The sequence below is a fragment of the Parus major genome, chromosome 4 (assembly GCF_001522545.3).
Source record: "Parus major isolate Abel chromosome 4, Parus_major1.1, whole genome shotgun sequence".
Classification (NCBI taxonomy): Eukaryota; Metazoa; Chordata; class Aves; order Passeriformes; family Paridae; genus Parus; species Parus major.
Window position 1 is genome coordinate 23,336,249 of NC_031771.1, and position 23,110 is coordinate 23,359,358.

At 41.4% G+C, this 23,110-nt stretch overlaps 1 protein-coding gene across 1 annotated transcript in view; it reads right to left on the reverse strand.

The window, feature by feature from the left end:
• Positions 1 to 23,110, reverse strand: part of ELOVL6 (ELOVL fatty acid elongase 6) — a 76,490-nt gene that overhangs the window by 8,849 nt on the left and 44,531 nt on the right. Inside the window, exon 2 of the mRNA XM_015625569.2 lies at positions 16,745 to 16,876. Coding sequence (XP_015481055.1) covers positions 16,745 to 16,876 — 132 coding nt within the window. The remainder of the gene's footprint in view (positions 1 to 16,744; positions 16,877 to 23,110) is intronic.

Below are 23,110 nucleotides of genomic sequence, written 5' to 3' on the forward strand. Positions count from 1 at the left end.
CCAGGTGAGAAGCAGGTACCTCAAGCCTTCAGTCTGGCGTTGTAGCAGGCTCAGCTCTTCCTCACAGTGGAGGTCACTGCCCAATCTTGCTAGGGCTGCTTTCTATGGAGACCCATCCCCTGACACCTGGCTCCTGACACCTCTGGACACCCCAGTCCAGGATCAGCACTGCAGAACTGAGCAGGGAATGTGACTTCCAAACAAGAACAAATCTAGAAGTGCAGCACGGAATATAGCAGCATGTCCTAAAGGAAAGTCTCTGCTCTGGTTTTAAAAGAACTTAACCAAACAAACCATGCAGTCTGTAAATGCAGCACCAAGCTGGTTTAACCAGTCTCTGAGGTGTTGGACTACAGTGTGCTGTGGGTGTGCTGGGCTAGTCCAGCAGCGAGCCTGCTGGCCACCCAGACAGAGCTCTCACAGGTCCAGCTCCAGCTCCCAGCTTGAGGCCCAGCTGGAAAAGAGAAAAAACATTAATTCTGCCCTGGCCTGCTTACATGGCGACTCACAGGAGTTCTGGCAGATAAGTCTGTGCCCTGGAAGCACAAGACTATGGCAAAAAGCACAACATCCTCCTTTGTCAAAGCCACATTGAGCAGACAGTGGTCCTGGGAAAACAGCTGAGGTGACCACACTGACTGAAGCCCACTTGTACCATAACAGCAAGAAAAGAGGAGAAGCAGGTTCTTCAGTTGTTTGTTGACTCTTTTTTTTTTTGTTTGTTTTTAAATTTATTTTAGCATGTTAAATATTTAGAGAGGGAGAATTCTGAAATGTCTAAAGGGCAGCAGGTGAAGAATGTGGAGCTTCTTACACCTTCCTTCATGACAAATCAAACCATATTCACCTTCCTGGTCTGGTCAGCAGCAGCCCTTCTGATTTAAATCCCACAGTCCTCAGGAAGGAGGAAGGAGTTGCTCTGCTAATGCTGAGTCAGCACAGGACCAGGGGAAGTACCCCTCAGTCTGCCAGTTCCAAGCAGCAGTCCTGAGAGCACACCTAGAGACAGCAGTAGCTGTAAAAAGGGGCAGCAGAGTATTCCTGTTCTTAGCCAAGCAACAGAACACATGTAAAATATGAACTGATACTGGGAAAATGGAGGGAGGAAACATGTGTAAGAACCAGCTCTCAGAACTCATTTTCTTGAAAAGAAATGCAGCTTCAGCAAACACTGCTGAACTCCCCATCAGGACAGTTGTCAAAAGAGTAAAGAAACTCAGGAACTCCTGGTATTACCAAGCACCACATACCAAGGTGGGTGCAAATGTCAAAGAACACCTCATATCATTCAGTCATTCCCTTGCTGTGCTTTTTAGCTCATTCCTAAAAGTAAGTTTGTAACAAAGCAATTTTTCAACATGAGTGGTAGGTTTGTTTTGCAGTTCTCTGAAGTACTTATAGTTTTTCTTCTCCACCTGATAAGGGCGAGCTTCTTTCCAATCACTCCCTTCCTCTGTGATTCCAGAGTATCTGCCCATCAAAAATGAGCACCACAAAGGTAACACAACAGATAGCCGACAGATTTCTTAAGAAACTGACAGATTTTGTTGATGGAAATGAAGCTGTTTGTAGGAGATTTCTGTCTCCCATAAGACCCTGCTTTGGCCATGTGAGAAAGAATGGTAGTTTTGGCTGACTCAGTATTCACTGGGGATGAATGACTCCAGAGGATGCAGGCATTGAAGGGGGCACTTGCCAACCAGCAGAGGAAAGGGTTTTTTCCAAGTTTGTATTATTTTTTCCTAGGTGACTACAGATAAAGTTGGCAGACCAGTGTTGGGAAATGGCCTGTTCCAGGGAGGAAGGACAAGATGACCGGTCCTACCTAGCAAACAGGGCAGGAGTTCTGGGAATGTGCATTTGTGTGGCAACCGCATACTAGATATATATTTACAGCTGTATTGCAGAAAGATAAACCTAAACTGTTATCTGTGTAGACAGGGAGGCAGTCAGATCACAGTGTGATTGCTGCATTGCTATTGCTGTGGTGATTATACTATCAGCCCAGTGGGGAAGAGAGAAGATTTAATGAACCATTGGCCTGGTCCTAATCTAAAATCTGTCTTTATATTTTGTGGTGGTTTCAGGTCCCCTAGGAGCAGAGTACTCTGTGAAACTGCTAACCTTAATGGCAAAAAGAGAGGACAGTCAAACAGAGTTTTAGCAGTTAAATCAGAATGCTTATGGGAGTCTGCCTTCATCATCTGTAAAAAAAAAAGAAAAAGAAAAAGAAACAGCATTTTTTCCAGTTCTCCCAGTATGTGGCTATAGAAAGGGTAGTTTCTTTTTAAAGTTGAGCAATATCAAAAGGGAATGTCCAGGTTAACGTGTTTACCTGGCTAATGACAAGTAAGGAAAGGATACACTACAGTCTGGTTTGTTCTGACCAGAATTATGGATCAACAGCCTACTGACTTTTCCTGGTGCCTGGGAGCTTACTCAAAGACTTTTGTTCCAAAAGCTTTTGTGGGCAGATGTGCCAGACTGTTCCCAGGCTGGGAAATGAATAAGGACCATGAGAGAAGCCTCCTTAAGAGCCTGTCCAACAGACAGCAGTCCTTCGTCCATGGGGAGGGGAAGGTGAAAAAGCTGGTCACACACCAATCTTGCAGTGTACTGAAGCAAAGGACTAGTGAGAAATATGTTTCCTGGCTAATTAAGTTCCCTTAAACTTTTGTGTCCATGGGCACATGTTTATAGGGTATCACTGAGAGAGAATGTGGGTTCTGTGGGCCCCACTTTCAGGGGGGGCTGATGTGTGCAGGAGCATGCAAAAGAGCAGCACAACCCACCAGAATTTGCAATTGTTTCGATCTGATTTCTGATACCCAAGCTGCTCTTGGGTGTTTGTGGATTGATTAGATTTCATTCCAGCTGTTCCTCTGCTTCTATTTTTTTTAAAATGAATCACCTCTTAAGTCTTGTGTTTTTTCTCCACTGATGGTCATATTCTTCCACATCTGGACAGCTCTGCCAGGGGAAGAGAAAAGCAGCACCAACTTCACTGGGCAATGTACAATATGTGATAGTGCAAGTTTGATTTTCCAGACGGAACAAATATTATAAAGGAGAGAAGGAATCAATTATGCCTACGAAAATCTTAATATATAGTGTCACAAAAAGGTTGTCAGACTACCTAAATGTTATCTCAGATGTGACTCCTGTCTCAGTTTGTCTTGATGGTATTCAATAAAATTTAAGTTACATAAATTCCATGAATTATTAGAAGTCCAGGATCTTCCTGTATTTAAATTGATGTAGAAACTGTATGGTTTCTTTGGACTTATGTTTGATTGCAAAATCATGATATTTGTACTGTACAATGAAAACCCAGTCATTAAGCACCAATGAAACGTGACCACTGACTGAAAGCTATCATTTGACTGTTGTTCCATGTAGTGACCTACATGGAATTAATGGCTCTTATTTTGATCTCATGGAGTTAATGAAATCTCTTGTTAAGTCACTACAAAATAATGAGTCCTCGAAACTCACAGAAAAGCAGTCTGGAAAAGGATCTGGCACCCAACATCCTAAATGGTCAATGTGCCACAAGGGCAATGTGTATTCATTTGCATTAATAACTGACTAGAAGAACCAGCTTTGTAAGTTTGCTCCTAGTTATTAAAAATATTTTGCTAGGTTTGTGGGAGAGCGTTTAACTTTCCAAATTAAATTAATCAGTCTCTTGGTCAGTGAAGGATACACAGCGATATGGTACTCCCAAAAATGTTTGAAAAAGAATGGTACTGAGCATGGATTTGGTCACTCTTAACTGTAAATGTAATAGTTTTGAGGTGTTTTATAAGCATTTAAAAGAAAGGACTTCTTAACAGTGAGTTGCCTTGAAATCCTAGAGAGACACTTGCCCAAATCACAGCTGATGATGAACTCAGCCCAAATGTTATTTTATAAGAAATGGCAAAGAAAATTAATGTAATTAGGCTATTGTTTCATTGTCTTTCAACATGTCCAAAGTGCTTTCAAGCAATGCCAAGGTTAGTGATGCAGAGGGAGACCTGTTCCTGCAGAAAGGCTGTTGTTTTAAGACATTTGTAAAGCACTTCTCTGTTTTACCTCCTATAACTGATCCAGGTACCTCCCCATAAGGTTTTGTCTCCTCACTGAATCGACTTTGGATGAAAAGAACATCTCCATTCTCTCCACAGAGCAGACCTTCCTATGCCATTCCAAAATCTTGGTCTTCTCTGCTTTCCAACAGCCAAGACCTACCACCTCCAGCCTGGGCTGTCCCAACCTAAATAATATTCAGGCCAGCAAGTGCTTTAGGTCAGATGTTCCTATGTGAAGAACTGCTAGGTACAAAGCTGTTCATAATCTGGGGGCTATTCAGGTAACTTCCTTCAGACTTCTGTGTTGGCATCTCCAAGGCCCTTAACGTTGTATGTATGAATTCCTCACAGAACTTTATGGCCTTTACTCATGTGGATAGCCTTGCAAGGTGGTTAGGCATAAAACCCATTTCAAATACAGAGAGGTGAGGCAGAGTGAAATTTAATTGTCGTGTCAAAAATCTGTGTCTGATTTGGGATAAGAAATGATGTGCAACTTCCTGAGTCCAAGGTTGTGGGTTCAGTCACCTATGGGCCATTTACTTAAGAGTCAGACTTGATGATCCTTGTGGCTCCCTCCCAACTCGGGTTATTCTGTGAATCTGTGAGTTGTGGTTCAGTGCCCTACCCATGAGGTCTGTTTGATGTAAGCAGAAAGAGGTCTGACCTCACTCTGTATCAGTGAAAACAGTATAGCTGAAATAACAGTAAACACACTCCAGCAGGAGGAATTTTCTTTGGAGTCCTTTGACCTAGTGCAGATTTTCTTCTCACTTTTTGAAGCTGCTCTCTAAACCTTCAAGTCCGAAGTCCTTCATCTTAACTACCTATGGTACACCTGTACCTTTCAAGATAAATAGTTTATAGACATAAAAGCTATTTGTAGACCTCTTAACACTTCATTGCTTCTACCTTTGATATTTTGGCAGCACACTTTCAAGATCTAAAAATACAGAGTGATGTGCAGAGACATACAGTGCAAATTTACAAAGATGTGCTGTCCTAGAAACACCAACAGCTGAAAACCTTCTGACCTAGCCTGAACACCAGAAGTACCTTCCATAGATGCAGTCAGACTCTTGCTTTCCCTCTGTTTTCTCTCAGAAAAATATCTTAGGCAAACACCAGGGTAGATCTGGCCTGACAAAGCTGTACAGAAATGACAGAGAATGTGAACCTCCAAAGTGAGTTTCAACAGCATCCATGTTTCTACCTTGTCCCCACTGTCACACCTCCTGAGTTTGCACAGGACCAGACTGCAGCAACTGACATTAACTGTAGGAGTGCATTTTCTCCCTCAAGTTTTCCACTTGTTTTTACTATTGCAGTTGTTTAGCATCGGTGAACTCCAGAATAACATCAGGTATGGATCAGAATCCATGATGGGGTGCTTAACTCCTTGCGACATGAGCAGATACAAAAGTGAGGTGGAAAATTCAATGCCAATATTAAAAACTCCTGTTCTCCCTTACTTATGCCTTCAAAACTAGAAAAATGGAGTTTTAATCCTATTCAGCAGCAACAGAGTATGTGAGAAATCCATTTTTAAAAGGCTTCTATCCAGCCAAGTCTGTGAAGGAGAAGCCTGAAAACACAACCAGTGAGTCAACTATGGACAAAAACAGAACCCTTAAACTCTCACTGTAAAATGAAAAAAATCTGATTGTTTCAAAGTCAATCTGTCAGAGGACTGTAATGCTTCTTTTTCTATGTTTGGGATTTAGGACTATCATAACATTACCGAGCCCCTAAACTGAACTCCTTTCTGCTCTATATTGCTTGCATTTCACTGGGAAAAAAAAAATCACACTGGCTAAATTTTCTTCACATTTTCCTTTAAGAAAAGTCATTTTGGGCACAGATGTGAAAAATTGTTACTAAGTTTTCTCTGGTGCCGATGAGCTATATTAATTATTTACGTGCTCATTCTGCATCTAGCAATTTTAGTGTAAAACTGTAAAAAAAAAAAGAAGGAGGTTTTTGCCACCATATTTTACCCCTTGTTAACTGTTTAAACAATCATGTGCTCAGTTACTACAATTCAGTTGCAGGAGCTAATTGAAAGCACAGGAACAACTCCCTCATGCCTGTGTCCTCCAAGGCCTAGCCTGTAGATAAATTATACGGGACCATTATTTATTCTCTTACAACAGGCAGGAAAAAGAAAATCTTAAGGAATAAGCATCTTGGTTCTTTGATACACTTTTTTTCTTATGGTAACTGAACACCTTTAAAAGCACTTTTTCAAAAATTAACGTAACAGTCATTTAAGAGCACTTATGTAAATCTCATTCTTTAAAAAGAAGACAGAACTCATCCTCTTCAGCCCATATGTCTGAAAGTCTGCAAGGTATCTCTAAGATGACTAAACCATTGTAATTAAGAGCACAGTTTTCACAAATGTTTCAAGCTAGAAGATGTCTTTAACTTCCTAAACTGCCTGAAAGCTGTAATGACTAATGCCTTTGTTCTCACTTGCAATTTTACCTCTCCAGCTGAGAGAGGAGAGGGAGTGCACTATTTATAAATATTTGCTGTCTTCGGGGAGGTGAATGTGATTACTAGCAATGGGCATTCTCTTTGGCTCTTCTCTGCTCTAAGCTCCTGTATCCATGCACCCCACAGTGGGCTCCAGCCCCCTCCTGCTGGAGCTATCCCACCCCTCCACCTGTCCCACAAGCAGGTGCTGCCTCCAGTGCCTTGCTGCCCACCCCACTGTGCTGCTCTGGCTGGCTCCATGGCCATGCCATTTACCTGGACTGGTGAATGATGCAGCTAAAATAGTCTCTCCTCCACTTCTCAAAGACATGGTTTCGTTGCTCTCATTCATAGTGGGCAAAACAAAGGCCAGGAAAGGCAGGAGCCTCTCCAGCCAGCCTTGGCATTAGAGAGTTCAAAATGTGGCACCGTACTCTTGAGCAGCTACTCTGCTCTAGGAAGCCACTGAAAAGGAATTTGAGATAGTGTTGGTATCTCTGCTGGACCTTGTTTCAAATATGCTCCTTTACAGAGTGACAGAAAATCCCAGGACTGACTCAAAAGCTCGGTAATACACAGGCTAGAGTTGAGAATGCAGCAGGAACTGTACCAGTGCTGTATTAGGTACCGTTATGTTTATTACAAACTCTATAATCCACTGCTCTGAATAACAGAAATGGGTCCCTCAAAAATAAACAAATGCAAGGGCATGAGAACACCAAGAATTTAACAAGCTCCAACAGCAAAACCTTCCCTCTGATGTTTTCCTGCCTAGCTGCTCCTCAGCCTCTCTCCCTGACCATTTCCTAACTGGGAAGGAGAACAAACCAATCTTGCAGTTCACCCACACAGTCCTCCTTTACCAGACTTCAAAGGTGAAAGAGACTCATTCAGGGTGAAGTCCAAGCCTCAGTAATGTTTAAAAAAAAAGTAGGAATAGGGGAAGATGAGGAATAACACTTTTTTTTTTTTTCAGTATGGTGCTTGCTTATCCTAAAACCTGCTGGTTAGCAGTACTGGAAGTGTTTTATAATGAGGTTCTCTGGCTCTCAGGACCATGTGTATGAGCACAACTTGTGCTGATCTTTGCAGTTATTATCAGTCTTTTTGTGGGAAAACTTCTTTTGTGTAAACTCACACATACTTTGAGGTTTGAGCTCAGTCCTATCAAAATCCCAAAGCAAATTTGAGAGAATTCCTCTTCCATTTCTAAAAAAGACACCTACCATTGAACCAAGCCTAGCTTTTCAAACCTGCCTACTTCATTGATCCAGATGCCTTTCTAGAAAGCTTTTCAATGCGAATCATCTGAGTTTTCAGTTGGGACCAAACCTGAAGTCAGGCCAGCTCAGACTAATTTATATATTGTGCAAATATTTTATATGGCTCCACGAAATAATATATCATTTGTGCAGCTTTATAGACCCATCAGCATATGCACGCATGCCTGGGTGGTGTAAGGATCCCATGTGATAAATTCTGGGGGAGGTAATGAGGTCTGTTAAAGTGATGGTTTGCTCTGCGGTTTCCAAGTGAGGGCAAATACTGTGCATATTGCATCACTCTTTTTTTTCTTAGTGGCAATAAATCCCTCAGTGTGATGCCACTCCCTTCAGCCCTTCCCTCTTGTTGTTAGATTTCTTAGGCACAACTCACCTGGCTCCCCAAAGCATTTCTTTGTCCTTTTTATTGACAAAACTAGAAGGAAAGCCAGACCTAACTTATTTCTTTCCCTCCCCGGGGACCTCATTAAGCATACCCAAACAGTGACATCTCTGCAGGGCCCCCGATCAATGGACACTGTCATCTGGAGATTTTAATCACATTAACACCACAGCAGAGGAAAATCCATCTGACTCTCCCTTGCTAAAGTGGCAAACTCAACAATTCTGCCAATTGCTGCAACTACTACTCGTGAGGCTTATTTGTATGTGAGGATAAAAATCAATCTACCACAGGTACCGCCTTCTCCTCATGAAGCCTGAATAAATGTAGTTTGATTCTCCAGATCTGCCTTCCTTATGATTGGGAACAGCTATATTCAGACAATCCTGAGAGCAGAGCACAAAAAAAATAATCAATAACTGAGGCTTTGTGAGCCGGTAGAAGAACTTGCGCTGCTTAAAAAGCACAGTAGGGGGGAAAAAAAAAAAAAGAATAAAAATGCTGGGTCTAGATCCCTACCAGTAGTGTGTGCAACAGAGGGGAAGATAACTGGTGAAAGTGAAAAGAGTTATGCTTGCACAGAGAACTTTACCCAGAGCACTCAGCAGCTCTGCAAGCCCCGCTGGGTTTTGGTAGAGATAAGCAGGGAGCAATGGTCAGGCTGAAGGGCAGCTGCACTCAATCATCACCCGAGGAACACCAGAGGGACACTCTTGTACCCACACACTGCCAAAAATCATGTAACTGTTTTCTTACAGAGAATGAGAAATTATTTTCCAGCTGTACTCAAGCATCCCTGTATCTCCTCTGATTTCCAGAGTCAGTTACAAGCTAAGTAATAGCAATTACCTATCACCCGGTTCTACCCTCTTCAGTGTGCTGCTACCTGACATTGCTTCCTGGTGAGCTAGCACATGGAGGGCAGGAACACTTAATTGCAGGAACAATATTTCTTGATGAAAGCTGTTACTTCTCAAGCAATACCATCACTGAATAATAACTGGACTTTGTTGTAGCTGAAATTCTCTAGCACCCTGTGAAGGCTGCATACTCAATGAGATATTTTTCTTTCAAGAAGTAATTTCTAGTTCTTGGATATTTATTTCAACAGGTTTGGACTCTGGCTCAACTACTAAAAAGGAGAAAAAAAATCAATTTTCAATGTACGCCTTGTGTTTGGTGCAAAATCTCATTGGAATTGAGGAATCCATCTGAGGATTTCTAAATTAGCCCATGAGGATTCATATGCACAGTGTGCCTCTTAAGCAATCCTTAATGAATGCATCAGGGACATTTGCACTTGTTCCTGTGTTGTTACTGAAATTATTCTCAGCATCCAACACCATCTCAAGGCAATCGTAGAGTAAGTACAGAATTACAGTGATTTAAATGATAATCCAAAAAAGTGGCATTATCTAGTTTTGCAGGATAAATTAAAGATACTTACAGGATCAAAAGTATCAGGTTGGCAGAGTAACTGTCATGTACAGCACTGACATGTATCTATTCAGGAATTTGAAATTATCCTATGCAAATAAAGACAAACACTAAAAAAGTAAAAGATTTAGCAAAGACTCAAGCCAACCAATGAAGCCAGCCATCAGTAAAGCTGTAAAACCAGCAGATAATAAAGCAAGAAAAATCCAAGTTACAGGGGAAATGTAGTATTTGACAGAATAAAGGAGGCTTAAAGAAGCTAGAAGTTATAATACAACTGTAATGAGCTGCTCAGAACCATAAATTTAATACCAGCTGCTGGTCTGGAGCCCCTGATCTTCTTTATCATTCTGTCCTCAGTGGGGTGAGCACCTAGGGAAGTTCACATCTCAGGGATTCGCCTACAGTTGGAAAATAATTATTTTTTTCTCTAAATTCAACAACCTAGGGGGAAGATTCTGAATGGTAGGGGCACATTTGTTTGGAAGCAGCTAAACTTGTGACCAAACAGTGGCTGTGCTGAAGCACGGGCGGACACCCGTACGCAGGCAAGCCCTGCGTGCCAGCGAGCGCTGCTGGCTCTGGCAGTGTTTATTAACAGCTCGTCCGCAGACGAAGCTCGGATTTGATAGGTCATGCAAGTTAACACCTCTCAGCGCTGTACTCCTGCTGCCTCCAACAAGCACAAGCTGTCAGGGACTTACTCAGAAGAAAATACATGGAGATACTGGCTCCCCAGGGATTTCTGCATGGAGGAGGCCCTTTTACCATGCTCATGAAGCAAGTATTGAGGCTGAGTAAAATACAGAAGTGCCGCCACATGGGCACTTCACAGAGAAGGGAGGTTTGATTGATTGCTTTTAAATTAATTATATACTTTCTCTCTGGTACAGTTCCCTGCTTAAGCCACCAGACAGATGTTCTTTATTACTCAAATGCGCACTTCAGCCTGATCCCTGTATAAAACTGAGGCAAAGTTTCACTCTCAGGGGCTTTGCTTTGGGCATTATTCATGCTACATGGGTGACCTGTGAGGGTTCCTGTGGGCTGGGACAGGCTGGCTGATGAGAAAGGTGTAATTCCAGGTGACACACTGAATGTCAACAGACCCACTGATTCTGAGAGAGGGGAAGGAACAGGGCCAAAATGAGCACAACAACAGCTTTTCAAATGATATATTGAATTCACTTTGCTAAGATGTTCATTTTCCAGCAATAAAGACAAGCAAGCTAAGTCAGAGAAAAAGAAAATGTTTTAAATAAAGAAGGCCCAATTTAGCACTGAGAAAAGAGATTTTCATAATAATTTTAGATAGTCTCATCCATATCTCCCATAAAGTAGAATCAGCCAGGTCTCACAGTGACTCCTTGTTTTACTTTTAATTAGGCCTGAATAAGTAAAAACAGTAAAATCAGCTTACATTCAAAATTACTTTGATGGACAAAGAAGTCCACAGGAGTAAGAGCAGAGTGAACAAAGGGGTGAGATTTTATAAGATGGGCACAGCATTTTGTCACATGGCATCAATTACAAATCTGGGAATAAGGATAGTTAGAATAAATAAGGTAGATATTGGAGATACGTCTTCTTGACAGTACTTTATTGTTCTTAGTCTGTATATTTTTATCACCTCTACACAATTTTTAAAAAGCCTGCTACATTTATTTTGCATAGTATGAATTTGCTCTACACAACACTGTTTGTATTTTCCTACTGGAATTACAGTAACTCATGGAAAATAAACTTTTCTTCTTAAATTGTTAAATCTCATCCAATGGATTTTTGTCTTCTCTCCAATCATTCTAAATTTCTACTGTTCACCCAACATTCAACTTCATCTCCAAAATGGTAATTAAAAGTGGTTTCTTTATCTGTTCTGTAAGAAAATCAGATAAGTATGTAAAGATGAACATGGCCCTATAGAAACAAATTGTTAAGCAGGTGTATATTAAGTCTTTTACTGATTTGGGTTCTGAGAAATGTCCTGAGAATATGCATTAATGCTTTACAAATATAGGGAATGTTTTACTTTTGAATTAATTTCTTTTAAAATTTATAAGTGAGAAGATTATTAATTCACCTTAAATGCTGCTTATTGATTTTTATGTTATTTGGCAAACATTCCTCTTTTTGGTAATTAACTTTCTCTTTGAATGTACTGTCAGGACCTTACAAAATTTCAGAGTGTTTTATGATTTTGATGGGTTGCTCAGCACAAAATTAAGTTGTGTTTAAATCTCCATGGCAAGTATCTGTAAGCAGTTCTTACGATGGGACATAAATCTCAATCATCTTTCATCAATTTTCCTACTTACACGCATGATAATTAGGACATATTTCAGAGTCACAAATCCAAGCAACTGAAATCTTTTCTTTAAACATCTGTTTTGTCTTTTCTATTTAATTCAGCTCAGAATAGAGCTCTTCACATAAAGGCATGTCTCAGGTTTCCTTGTCAGGAGCCCTCTGTGGGTGCAAACCCCTCTACATGTGCTGCTGTGCTTCCAGTAGCAAATCAGTCAACACCAGGTCAGTAAAGGCAGAGTCACCCTCCTTTAGTGACTCTTTTTGGGTTTGTCTTTTAAATATATGACCTGTTCTTGTGGGAATTACTTCGCTTTTGGGGCTCTGGCTAGCTGTGTGGCAAGCAGCTAGCAACCTTTTAGCTACATTTGCTACTATTTCCACTGCTTACAGAAAGTGCTTACCAGGAAGAAAGCAATTTGGAAACCCTGCACTGACATGCTCATTTCCACCACTGCTACAAAGCTGGGTAGCTGGGTTTGGATTAGAATCGAAGCGATCTCAGGAGATGATAAGAGCGTTATAGTGGCATGGCTTGGCTAGATGAAGAGATATTCCTCCTCTCACTGCACCCACCGGCCATGGTCGAGCTTAGCCTCTGCCTACAAATGATTGCACCACATTAGATGTTTTAGCTGCTTTCCGTCCTGCATTGATGTGACAGTACTCCCTAGGAAAGACAACCTTTTACTATTATTAGTTAGAGCCGTGACCCTGAAACTTCTGTTGTCAGTCCCTTAAGGATGCACAAGAAAATGGTGCCATGCTGCTGTCCTCTGTGAAGACGAGGCAATCAAACACATTTAAGCTCCTTGAAAGAAAACCTACCCATACACACGTAAAAGGAATTACAAAAATCTGAGATGCAATGAAAACATGAATTAATGACTTTGGCCTTCTGTGAGTCCAGGCCTCAGCTTTGCTGATTTCTACAAATGCCAGCATGACACTTTTGATAGAGTCCAAGTAAAATATTCAAAGAATGGTCCCAACTTTATAGTCAAAGTGTCACAAATATAAAACTGACAGTTCAGGTTTGATGTGTTTTGCAGATTTTTAACCCCAAGAAACATTCAGAAATACAGGACTGACTGTCACTTTGATTGTGTAGGTGAAACAGAAGTGGTTTCCTTGGGGTCTTATTGGACTGAAGAAAGATCTTTTGTATAGCTTCCTAACAGCAGGTTCCTGTTACCACACAGCAACATGGGGCTGCTCCCCCACGACCTCAGTACCAAACCAGGCTGGGTAAACATACCTAATTAAAGTGTAGAAAACAAAACAAAACAGAACAAATCTTCAGTGACTGAAACAAGTCAACAAACCTGCTATGGACCAAAAAACCAAAGCAGCCTAGCAACTCCAGTGTCTTAAACTGATATCTCAGCAAAAGATTTCAGGAGATGATGTTTTCACAGTGGTTTCCAAGTGAAAAGCAAGATTTGCTTTCATTGCTCCTACTGATGTTTTCAGTGACAAAATGTTCAAAACTAGTCAATGTTTTTCAAAGGGAAATAAAGCTGCTATTTTTCTCAGAAATCCTGCTGGCTGCCAGTGTTGACACAAAACTTGCTCTTGACCAGGCTCCTGAATGCTCAGCAAGCTCAGCAGGGTGGTGTAATTGTTTTGTTTATTTATAAGCGTGGCAAGTTTCCTACTGTAGCAGCTACCACATTTAAATGATCTTGGCAAGTGCGAGGGCATGCAGGATACATTCTGAAGAAGGACCATGTGATTGCCTGGCAGGCAATTTCCTTTTCTTTTAAAGCCCCAAACACATCTTTTCAGCCTCTGCTAAGTGTTACTATTTCTGAGGATATTTGAAGCAGGTAAAATGGTAGGCGTGCTAAAAGGGAGATAAACAAGGAGTCCAAAAAAAAAGCCTCACATTGACCTTGAGGCAGAATACTGAGGGCTCTCCAGGCAGGTTTTTCTTCCTCAGTACAACCACTCATGGCAGACAAATATACAACTTAGAATTTCTGCAAGGTATTATAAAAGTCAGAACATTTTAGCATCCCAGAAAACCAGAGGAAGTATTTTGAAATTTAAGGAGCATTTTCCTGGATCCATAGTAAGTCTACAGGACTCTAAATGTACCTGAATTGACCTTTGCCGGAAGCCAGAATGCCTTTCAGACCAAGCATAAATAAATGCAACACTTAGTTATGACAGGAGCCAGAAAAAACCCAAGTTACTTTGAACATTTGCAGCATTTCAAGTGCTGTTTGCTGAGACAGTCAGTAAGACTGCGAGTGACAGCCTCAGAAGGGACACTGGTGCTGAATCACCAGGTAATGGATGTTCCTGTGAACACTTCTCTAAGTCTTTGTCTCACGTTTCAATGCATACTTTGTCACTTCTCCTGTTTTCCAGGCAAGAAGTCAAGGGGTTTTGTATGCGATTGCATGTTGGTTGCTATGGAAGCTACAAAGGTTTCATGCTCTGTCTCACTGCTAACATTTGGGGTTGGTTTTCCCCCTTCCCTATTTCACTCTTCTGCACACTACTGGGAACCTCAGAAGAGCAAAGCATAGTCATATCATTTTCATAATCAACTGATGCCCATGGCAAATCCAGCAGGTTAAATGCAAAGTGCTTCTGTGCAGGCCAAATGTCTCACACACCCCCTCCACTCTGCTGTCTCTTTTCCTAACATACAGAGGAAAGGGTGAGTTCTGCAGCGCTGGGGGAACCCTTTTCCCTGAATGGTGCTATTTGAGTTAATGGAGCAAGCAGATGGAGGAGTTTTGAATCCCTCTCCTAACTGGAGAATCCCTCTCCAAACCTTTCTGGCCAATGCTTCTCATCTGCACAAGCAGAGTGTGCCTGCCCTGAGGTGGTCTCTGTGACAGACTCATCCTGGCAGCTTGCAGCTTCAAAACATGAAGTCCACATTTTCTTATCATCCAGCATCACTCAGCAGCTCATGCTGGCCATGAGTTATATATATATGTATATTTCATATGATTATGATGGGAAACTCCAATAAGCAAGCAATGAATTCGTTGATTTCAAAGTCCATCTAGGCAGTGTAGTTTAAATTCATGCTATTCATTGATCAACGATCTCTTGTGATTTTGGGAGGAAATCAGCTAGTGAAATTGCTTTGAAACCCCACACTGTGAATGTCAGCCACATCTCAAAATAATTTGATTTTTAAATTCGCCCTAGACATCTTATGCAAAGGAGAATTCCAAAATCATGCTTCCCCACCTCAGACTGAGAATTAAACTACAAATGCTTTGTGTAAGCCGGCTATTTCCTAGTGTCCACATTCATTAAGAAAGTGCTATCAGAACTGCGATCCTGCTGGCTACAAACAATTTTACAAACTGATCCAAAACCAAAATGCCATCTAGGAACCAATTCAACAGCTGCTGAGATTCAGCCATTTCTGGAACAAACAATGACAATTGCTTACAGGACCTTAAAGCAAAATGATGTTAGACACACAGCCAGAAATACAGCACCAGGTGCAATCAAATGCAAATTACAGATTTCCACAGTGTTAGAACTTGCTCTCAAAGTTATTCAGACCACTAAAAGTTTTGTCTGTTCTGATATATTCTTTGATGTGTTGATGAACTATTCAAAGCAAATTAAGGCCAAATTAAAGTTCTTTTGTTACCATGTCCTAGCTATTAGAAATACAACTTATTTTCCCCTGCCAAAGTTTTGGAAACTTTCAAAATGATGCAGTTTTGGAGAACAAATGGAAAAGCCACGAACAAAGCCAAACTTCTCCATTCCTGCTTTATTTCACTCTCTAGACTCTCTAGGCAAAAACTATTCCCATTCTGCAGAAAATAATGCACCATTCACACCTGCTCAGTAAGCAAATGTCTTTTATGTAGCTGTGAAGTAATATAATCAGTAATTATTATATTAATATTAGAAAGACACAAGGAGCAGTGTTTGCTGATGGTTTGTGGATGGTCTATATGTTGTTTAGTGCGCTCTAACTTACAGTCCCAATAGTCCCTGATATGAAGGATAGTCTTTAGGTCATCTGTGTACTATTACTAGCAATTTGTACCAGAAGTCAGGTGTTTGTAAGGGCTATTTTATAAGCGTTTGTTTATTCATTCATTTATCTTCAGCCTCATTAAAAAGTAGCATACTAAGCATATAAAGTGGAGTTCAGGTTGGTCAATTTTACTTCTGACTTCAACTACCAATAATCTGAACATGACATTCCCCATACTAAATACAGGGGCAACACACAGCTGAGAGATGTGCATCACTAAAAACCAGCCTTTCTCTGTGGAGCCACCTTTTTGCTACAGTCACAAGCAATTTGTGATGGAATAACTGATACCAGTTGCAGTGGTCTAATTTACCTGTCGTCAAAGCAGTGACTTTTGTTTTACCTCACTGTAATGGAGATCAGAGTCCTGACTAAATATTCTATGTATACACACCACATAAACATAATACTGCTAGTATGTGAGAACAAGACTGACATCTTAATGTGTTTATTTCCAATTGTAGCTTGCATGCTAAATGTATTGCAAAGCACTTTTTCTCATGTCCTCCTTTATTTTCACCTTTGTTCTTCAAGAGGGTTATTGATTTCTCTCCTCTTCAAATGTTCTATGATCTCGTAAGTCAAAGGGGATCGTTTCAATGTTAAGGAGTGGATCAGGACACAACCCTGAATACCAGAATGAAGCAAAGAAATGTCACTTCTGTGTGAGCCTGTTGTTGCACTAGCAGTGCTGCTGTCTGTGAAGAACCTCTTCAGGGCCTGATGTCAAAGGCAGGTGGTGTGAAGAAGTGCCTACCTGAAGACGGCGAGGCTCAAAGACCAGAGCACTAGCGGCTTCCTCAGTTCAAATTTTGCTCGTTTGTTCATTAGGTGCCGTCCACCAAATATAAAGGCAGCGTACAGAGCTGAAAACAGGAATGATTTCTTCCTGCAAAACAAAACCAAAAAATACCTGTCAAATGCTTAATTAGTATTAGATACACAGCAGAGTCACATATGGACTGCTACGGGCTAAGGGCTTGTGCGCTTCCTTGAAAGGAAACTCTTTCGGAGACATTCCTGCATCCCAGCTGAGCTGATTGTTTCTGTATGAAACTGCACACACTCAGGGCTGGGTGCAGGCAAAACTGATCCTGGGGAAGTTCTGGAAAAAGACAAAATTTGGCTCCCATTCTTTGCCAGTTTCAGAAGCCTGAACTTCAGTGAGGAACAGAATAGATATTGCGGAGGCCAGACACACTTCTGCAAGCGAAACACTGCTGGTACTTGAACCAGCTGATCACATTTTGCACCTCATTTATCTTTTTCATACAAATTTTTGTTTCCTGCAGGATCCTCCCTATGTAGCAATTTAGTTTCCCATGTTTCCCCTAAAAAGACACTTAAGGATCATGAGCACTGCGATGAGCCTCACAAGAAGCAGAAAATCAGCCAGGAGAGGTCAATAGCCCCATTAAACAGCAGGACCATGCCGGTTGGCATTGCCCTGTGGCATCACCCTGCTCATGAGTGCTGGTTCAGGAAATCCAGTGCATTTGCTGAAAAGTCAAGCATGGCTCTCTTAAGGAACTTTAATTATACTCTTCAAATTGCAAATTTTATTTTTAAAACTGCCTGATAGTAGTCCAGCTCAGCAATAATCACCAAATATTTGAACTCTGCTACTGTAACTCATTGTAAATCAAACATTAGAGGTCAAAAATAGACTCAGCCTGGGATTCCTTCCCACACAGCACAATATTACACTGACTAAGGCTTAATGTTGTACACCATTAATGGCACCCTAACTGGGAGGGCATCTATTCAAGAACAGAATTTTCTCTACATAATTCATCGTTACATTCACAAATATAGGGTGGACGATGGTTTTGAACCAGAAGGTTCCTACTGTACACCAAGAAAGAATGACAAACTCTCCCAAGGAAGGTAACTACTTCATTAACGTGACAGAAAAAGACAGCAGCAGGCTAAAAGACCTTTATCTCCTGACACTGGAATCCCGAGGGCACCAGTAGCAGACAGGCCTATGATTAGGGCATGGCACACTGCCCAGGCTTCCCACTGGGAGAGAGGCTCACCCATATTGACATCTTCAGACTTTTCATGGGATTTTCAAATGGATGTTTAAATGGCAGTATATTGTTTCACCTCAAGATAAAAGACTTGTGCTGTGGTGTCACTACTGGTACCAAGTAGATGCCACCTCTGGGCCCTTCCATTGTGATTGGCCAGCTGAGGTTATCCTGTGGCAAGGAATCTGTCCAGCACAGCATGGTCCTGAGGGCCAAGTGGTGTGGCACAGCACAGCATGTGCCTGTGTCTCCTCAAGGCCACTGGTAATGGATCACGAGACCCTCAATAGCCAAGGGTCCTCCTGGAAGGTTCAGAAAAACGAAGAACAGCTGCAGCACATCTGACCGGAAATACAAAGAAAGCTCATGTAACCTTCAATCAAGACAAATGAATTGAATTTTATGTAAGTTTGAAAGCCAAGTAAAAACTAATTCCAGAGAGACAGATGTGTATCAGTACACATTCTGCAGCACGCCATTTTCTTCACACTGAGAAAATCTGTTTTTACTGATGTATTTATAGCTCTGTGCTGTAAAACACAGGTAACTGCATGAAAATACACCTGATGCTCTGAGAAGGGAGGGCCCAGTGCCTGTAATCCACAGGGTGAGCTTTAGCATCCATGCTGGCAAAAACCCCAGGAAGACCAGGACGATCGCAGAGCCAGCACCCTCACCTTGAGCACTGAGATGGTCTAACTGCCATGGCCATGGTTATCATGACCAGGTTTAGAAACATCACAAAGCCTCGACCCTTATTCATACAATACAAAAAAAAAATCCCATTTATTTGTACTTCACTGGTCAGGGAAGGGGCAGAATCACCACTCTGAAAGCATGAGTGCACTTTAACTTGGCTGGAGATCAGCAAATATTTGTTAACCAGTTTGAGTAATGATGAACCACCTCAAGCTTGTTCGTACTGAACCACCTAACTGTTTACACAAGATTTATGGGTTTAAAGATAGAAGCAGGCTCTTAGAGTGAGTCTGGACTGCATTCCCATCTCCTTCCTCCTGCAGCTTTTTCAGCAGCAGTGTGAAGTGCAGCCCACTGCCACCCTGGGCATGGGTGAGGTCCGTCTTGCACTTATCCATGCATGGATCTCCAAAGCAAGCGAGAGCAGTGCAGGATGATATCCCAAGTACTGCAGGAGAAAAGACTGCAACACAGGGCTCTGCCATGCAGCTGCTAACACAGCACAGGCTATGCAGGCTGGCACAGAAGGATGTCAGGATTCAAGACCAGTACGTAGAGACACTTTGCAGGAAGGCAAGCTGGAAACAGTTCTGTTCTAGATCAAATACAGCTGAGACTTCAAAGTAATGGTTTGACTTCAGTTCCAGTTCAAGACAAAAAAAGCAGTCTGAAGGAGTTAGCAGTTTAGGTCTATGTTCTGCCTTCACTTCTTCCTAAACCAGATAATCTATGTATTTACATCAAGACACATTTCATTTTGCCTCTTATTATTGAAACTATCTTTTGTGAGTTCAATCAATTTACTGAGGTCAATAGTTATGTTACAGATATTAGAACAGATATATTTTAGGTCACTTTAGAGCTTTGTAATGAGTATAGCATTATTTACAATGATGGTAAATGGTACTCCCACAGTCTGCAGCTTTGTTTCAGCAGTGGCAGATTTGCATCAGCAGTGGCAGGCACGGCAAGTTTTGACTGCACACACGATGGGAGCTGCAGAGAGCAGCTGTAAGCAGTTTCAGACAAGGAGGGACACAGTAGTATTATCTCCCATCAGAGGTAAGCACAATACTAAATAATGATTAAGCTGATCTTGAAATCATCCACTGTTTTGATGCCTGCTACTTTTTGCACTCAAAGGACTTCAAATTTTCATCATTTTTTCAGCCTAACAATGGTTAAAAGAACTGGGCAGGCCAAGTGATAGAGTTACAAAGGGGTTGCACAAGTATGTACTCTTAATCTGATAAACTCCATTAGACTGGTATTAACCAGTTTTCTACTAGTGTTTTTGTGATGGATTTTCCCAAAGGTTCATACTACAGTCTGGTCCTGGGCTAGTGACACAAAGCAATGGCAATCTGACAGAATTCAATTAGAATTCTCCCAAATTTGCCCTAAACCAGGACAGCTTGATACGATTTTAGCCAAATGAGAGTAATATTGAACAAGCATTTTGAAAGACAGAGGTTTGGAGTTGTTCTGGAGCAATATAACTTTTCAATACTATTACCTGAAGAGAAACTAAACAGAGCAGAATGATGACAAAACAAATTAACCCTGAAACTAAAAAAAAAATAAAATCCCTCAAAGAAATTCAGTAACAGACTTGCATCCAATAACTTAAATGTTAGCACATTCATATGTTTGTCTTCAATTCTGTTCTGCAGGGTAACACAGTAGACATAAAGACAGAGCTGCCAAATCCTCCACATTTTTCTGTCATTTATGTTTCTCACAGTTGTCTCCCACCTTCCTACATTTTCAGACTTCAGGGACTAAGTACTATCTCTACTGAATACAACTCCATGTTCCTGTGACAAAAGTTGCCAGCTCTTTCCCCCTTTATAGGTTACTGGAGAACCTATTAAAAGCTATATTTGGGCTTCCTACAAGAGAGGGAGGCAAGAGGGGCTACAGGCTGAAGATGTGAGACACATCTTCCAGGACAGTAGTAGAGAGATAGCTGCGTCATGAGGCAAAGGGAGAGGAAAAAGATGGGAGACATGACCGGAGAAAGAGAAGAGGAAGGATGAATAGAAAGCATGGCAGCAAATGATAGGAGCTGGCAGCCATGAAATGGACATAAAGCTGGGACAACATGGAAGGCAAGGAGGCTTGGAGTCCTTTCTGTGCTGGAACGCTGGGAGGATGCTTCCTGCATCCATGGGCACACCTATGGCAGAAGAACAGCAGAAAGATGGCAGAGGTAGGAAAGAGGAAGAGTATAGCTGAGAAGAGGCAGGCAGAAACTGAGAATGATGAAGGAAGACAGGGACAAAGCTTCTTCTCATTCCCAGCCAGGAAGTCCCACGCAGAAAAGCCCACTCAGGCACCATGCAGTGACAAGAAGAGATCAGCCACCCAAGCCTCAGGCAGGAAAACACAACAACACTGGGAAGGGGCAGCAGATAATCCAAAGTGGAAAGCAGTGGTAAACAAATGGCTAAGGACTAAGAAATCCTGACTTCCTCAGAAGCATTTATTTATAAAATGCTGAAAATATAAGAATTACCACAGTGTTCTAAAATTAGGGGCCAAAGCCTGAGGGTGAGCCTCATGTGCAGCAGCATGAGACATCCCCCCGTCTCTGATGCAAAGTGAAATAGCCCTGAATATTGCAGTACTGCTGAGGGAGGTGCTTTCAAGCCCAGATGCACTGTTGCCATTTTTTCCCTTGAAAACAGCAGACTGAGTCATTATTGTAGCGTTCTCTGATGTTAATGAGTAAACTGAAACAGATATATATATATATATATATATATATGTATACACACATATATATGTGTGTGTGTGCGCATTATAAAATTGACTATTTCCACAGGATTTTCCTTAATTATTATGGAAAGTCCTTATAGAAATGCCCAAAGGACAACCTTATCACAGATTGTTTAACTATCTTTTATCATGTAATACAGGATTATCTGCATAACAGCATTCAGTAGGGGAGTAGTAAAATGGTGCTAGCCCCCTCTTTCTATTTCTAAATCCTATTCCATAGGATTTTTTAAGCTTTTTTAAAATTAAGATGTATTTACTTTGCACATTCAAAGCTCATTTTTAAATTCGCTACTTCTTCTTCATCTGTTGCCAAAGGAGCACAACAGGTTAAAAAAAAACCCAAACCACTGCAACTGCCAGAGCAGAGTGCTGCTGGAAAGTAAACAGGCAGTTTCAGGTTCCTGACATTTTTTCCTTAGCCTTCTTCATCACCATTTTATTGATGTTAAAAAAAACCCAAAAAACCAAAAAAAACAAGATACACTGAAAATAAAAAAAAAGAAAGGAAAGAATGTTTGGCTACATTAAATATAAGGGAATTTTCCTACTGCTTTCTCCCAGCTTTCAACAGAAAATAACAACAATCACTTGTGCTTATAACTGGAACTGCTAACTTGAAAGTCTAGCTCAAGAGCTTTTACCTGAACCCATGTGAAAGAAACACCACACCAATGTCCAAAAATCAGCCAGGAGGGCTGCTAGCCTTGGCAAAGTTATTTTCTCTCTGGTGCTTATTTAAAAATCACACATTCTGTATAAAAAAGGGTGTGAAAATGCTTCTCAGACTCTCAGTGTTTCTATCTCAGAAATACTGTCAAAGCAAACCTTTCTCTCTCTTCACTGATATAATTTTGACAGAACCAGCAAGAAGAGATCCAATGTATGGGTATGACAGATCTCTATACAAAAATATAACCTGTACTCCCCTGGCTTAGATTTGAGTTCCTGCAGCCGCTTCCCATTGACAGTAGCAGCCTTCATAACAGAGAGAGAAGGACACACAAAAGAGGAAGACCTGTCTGACAGAGTCTGATTTATTCCTACAGCCCAATGTCCTTTGACATTTATATTTAGCACAGCAATGATGACAGTCACACACACATGTAGGTGATTCACTGATGATGGTCTGACGTAAAAAGCTATCAGAGAGTGAACATAGACGTATCTTATCCCAATCATCTGATCCCTTGATTTCTGAAGCCTGCGTCTCAAAAAGCCATTCAGCCTCCTTGTGACAGGTACTGTTTGAGTAGTCTGGTTTGGATGGTACTGTTTGTGCAAGTCTGTGCTTCCCCCAAAGCTGGAGCAATTCTCCAGGTACCTCTCTACTGTTTGAGAGCAAAGAAAGAGGATTCAGGGCCCTGGGAACACATACGGGCCAGGAACTGTTATTCCTCCACATGTGCCTTCTCTCTGGGGTGCTGTTCCCATCATCCAATTCATGCCCTTACTGCCAGACAGTATTTGTGTCGCTGCCCCCACCCCTTAACCCACACAAAGGAAAGAAACATGGGGCTGGGAGGCTGCCCAGACAGCTGTGGGAACTGTCCCAAGCACAAGGTTGCTGAAAAGGATGGAGATCAGGAAGACTTGCACTCTTGCTCTGT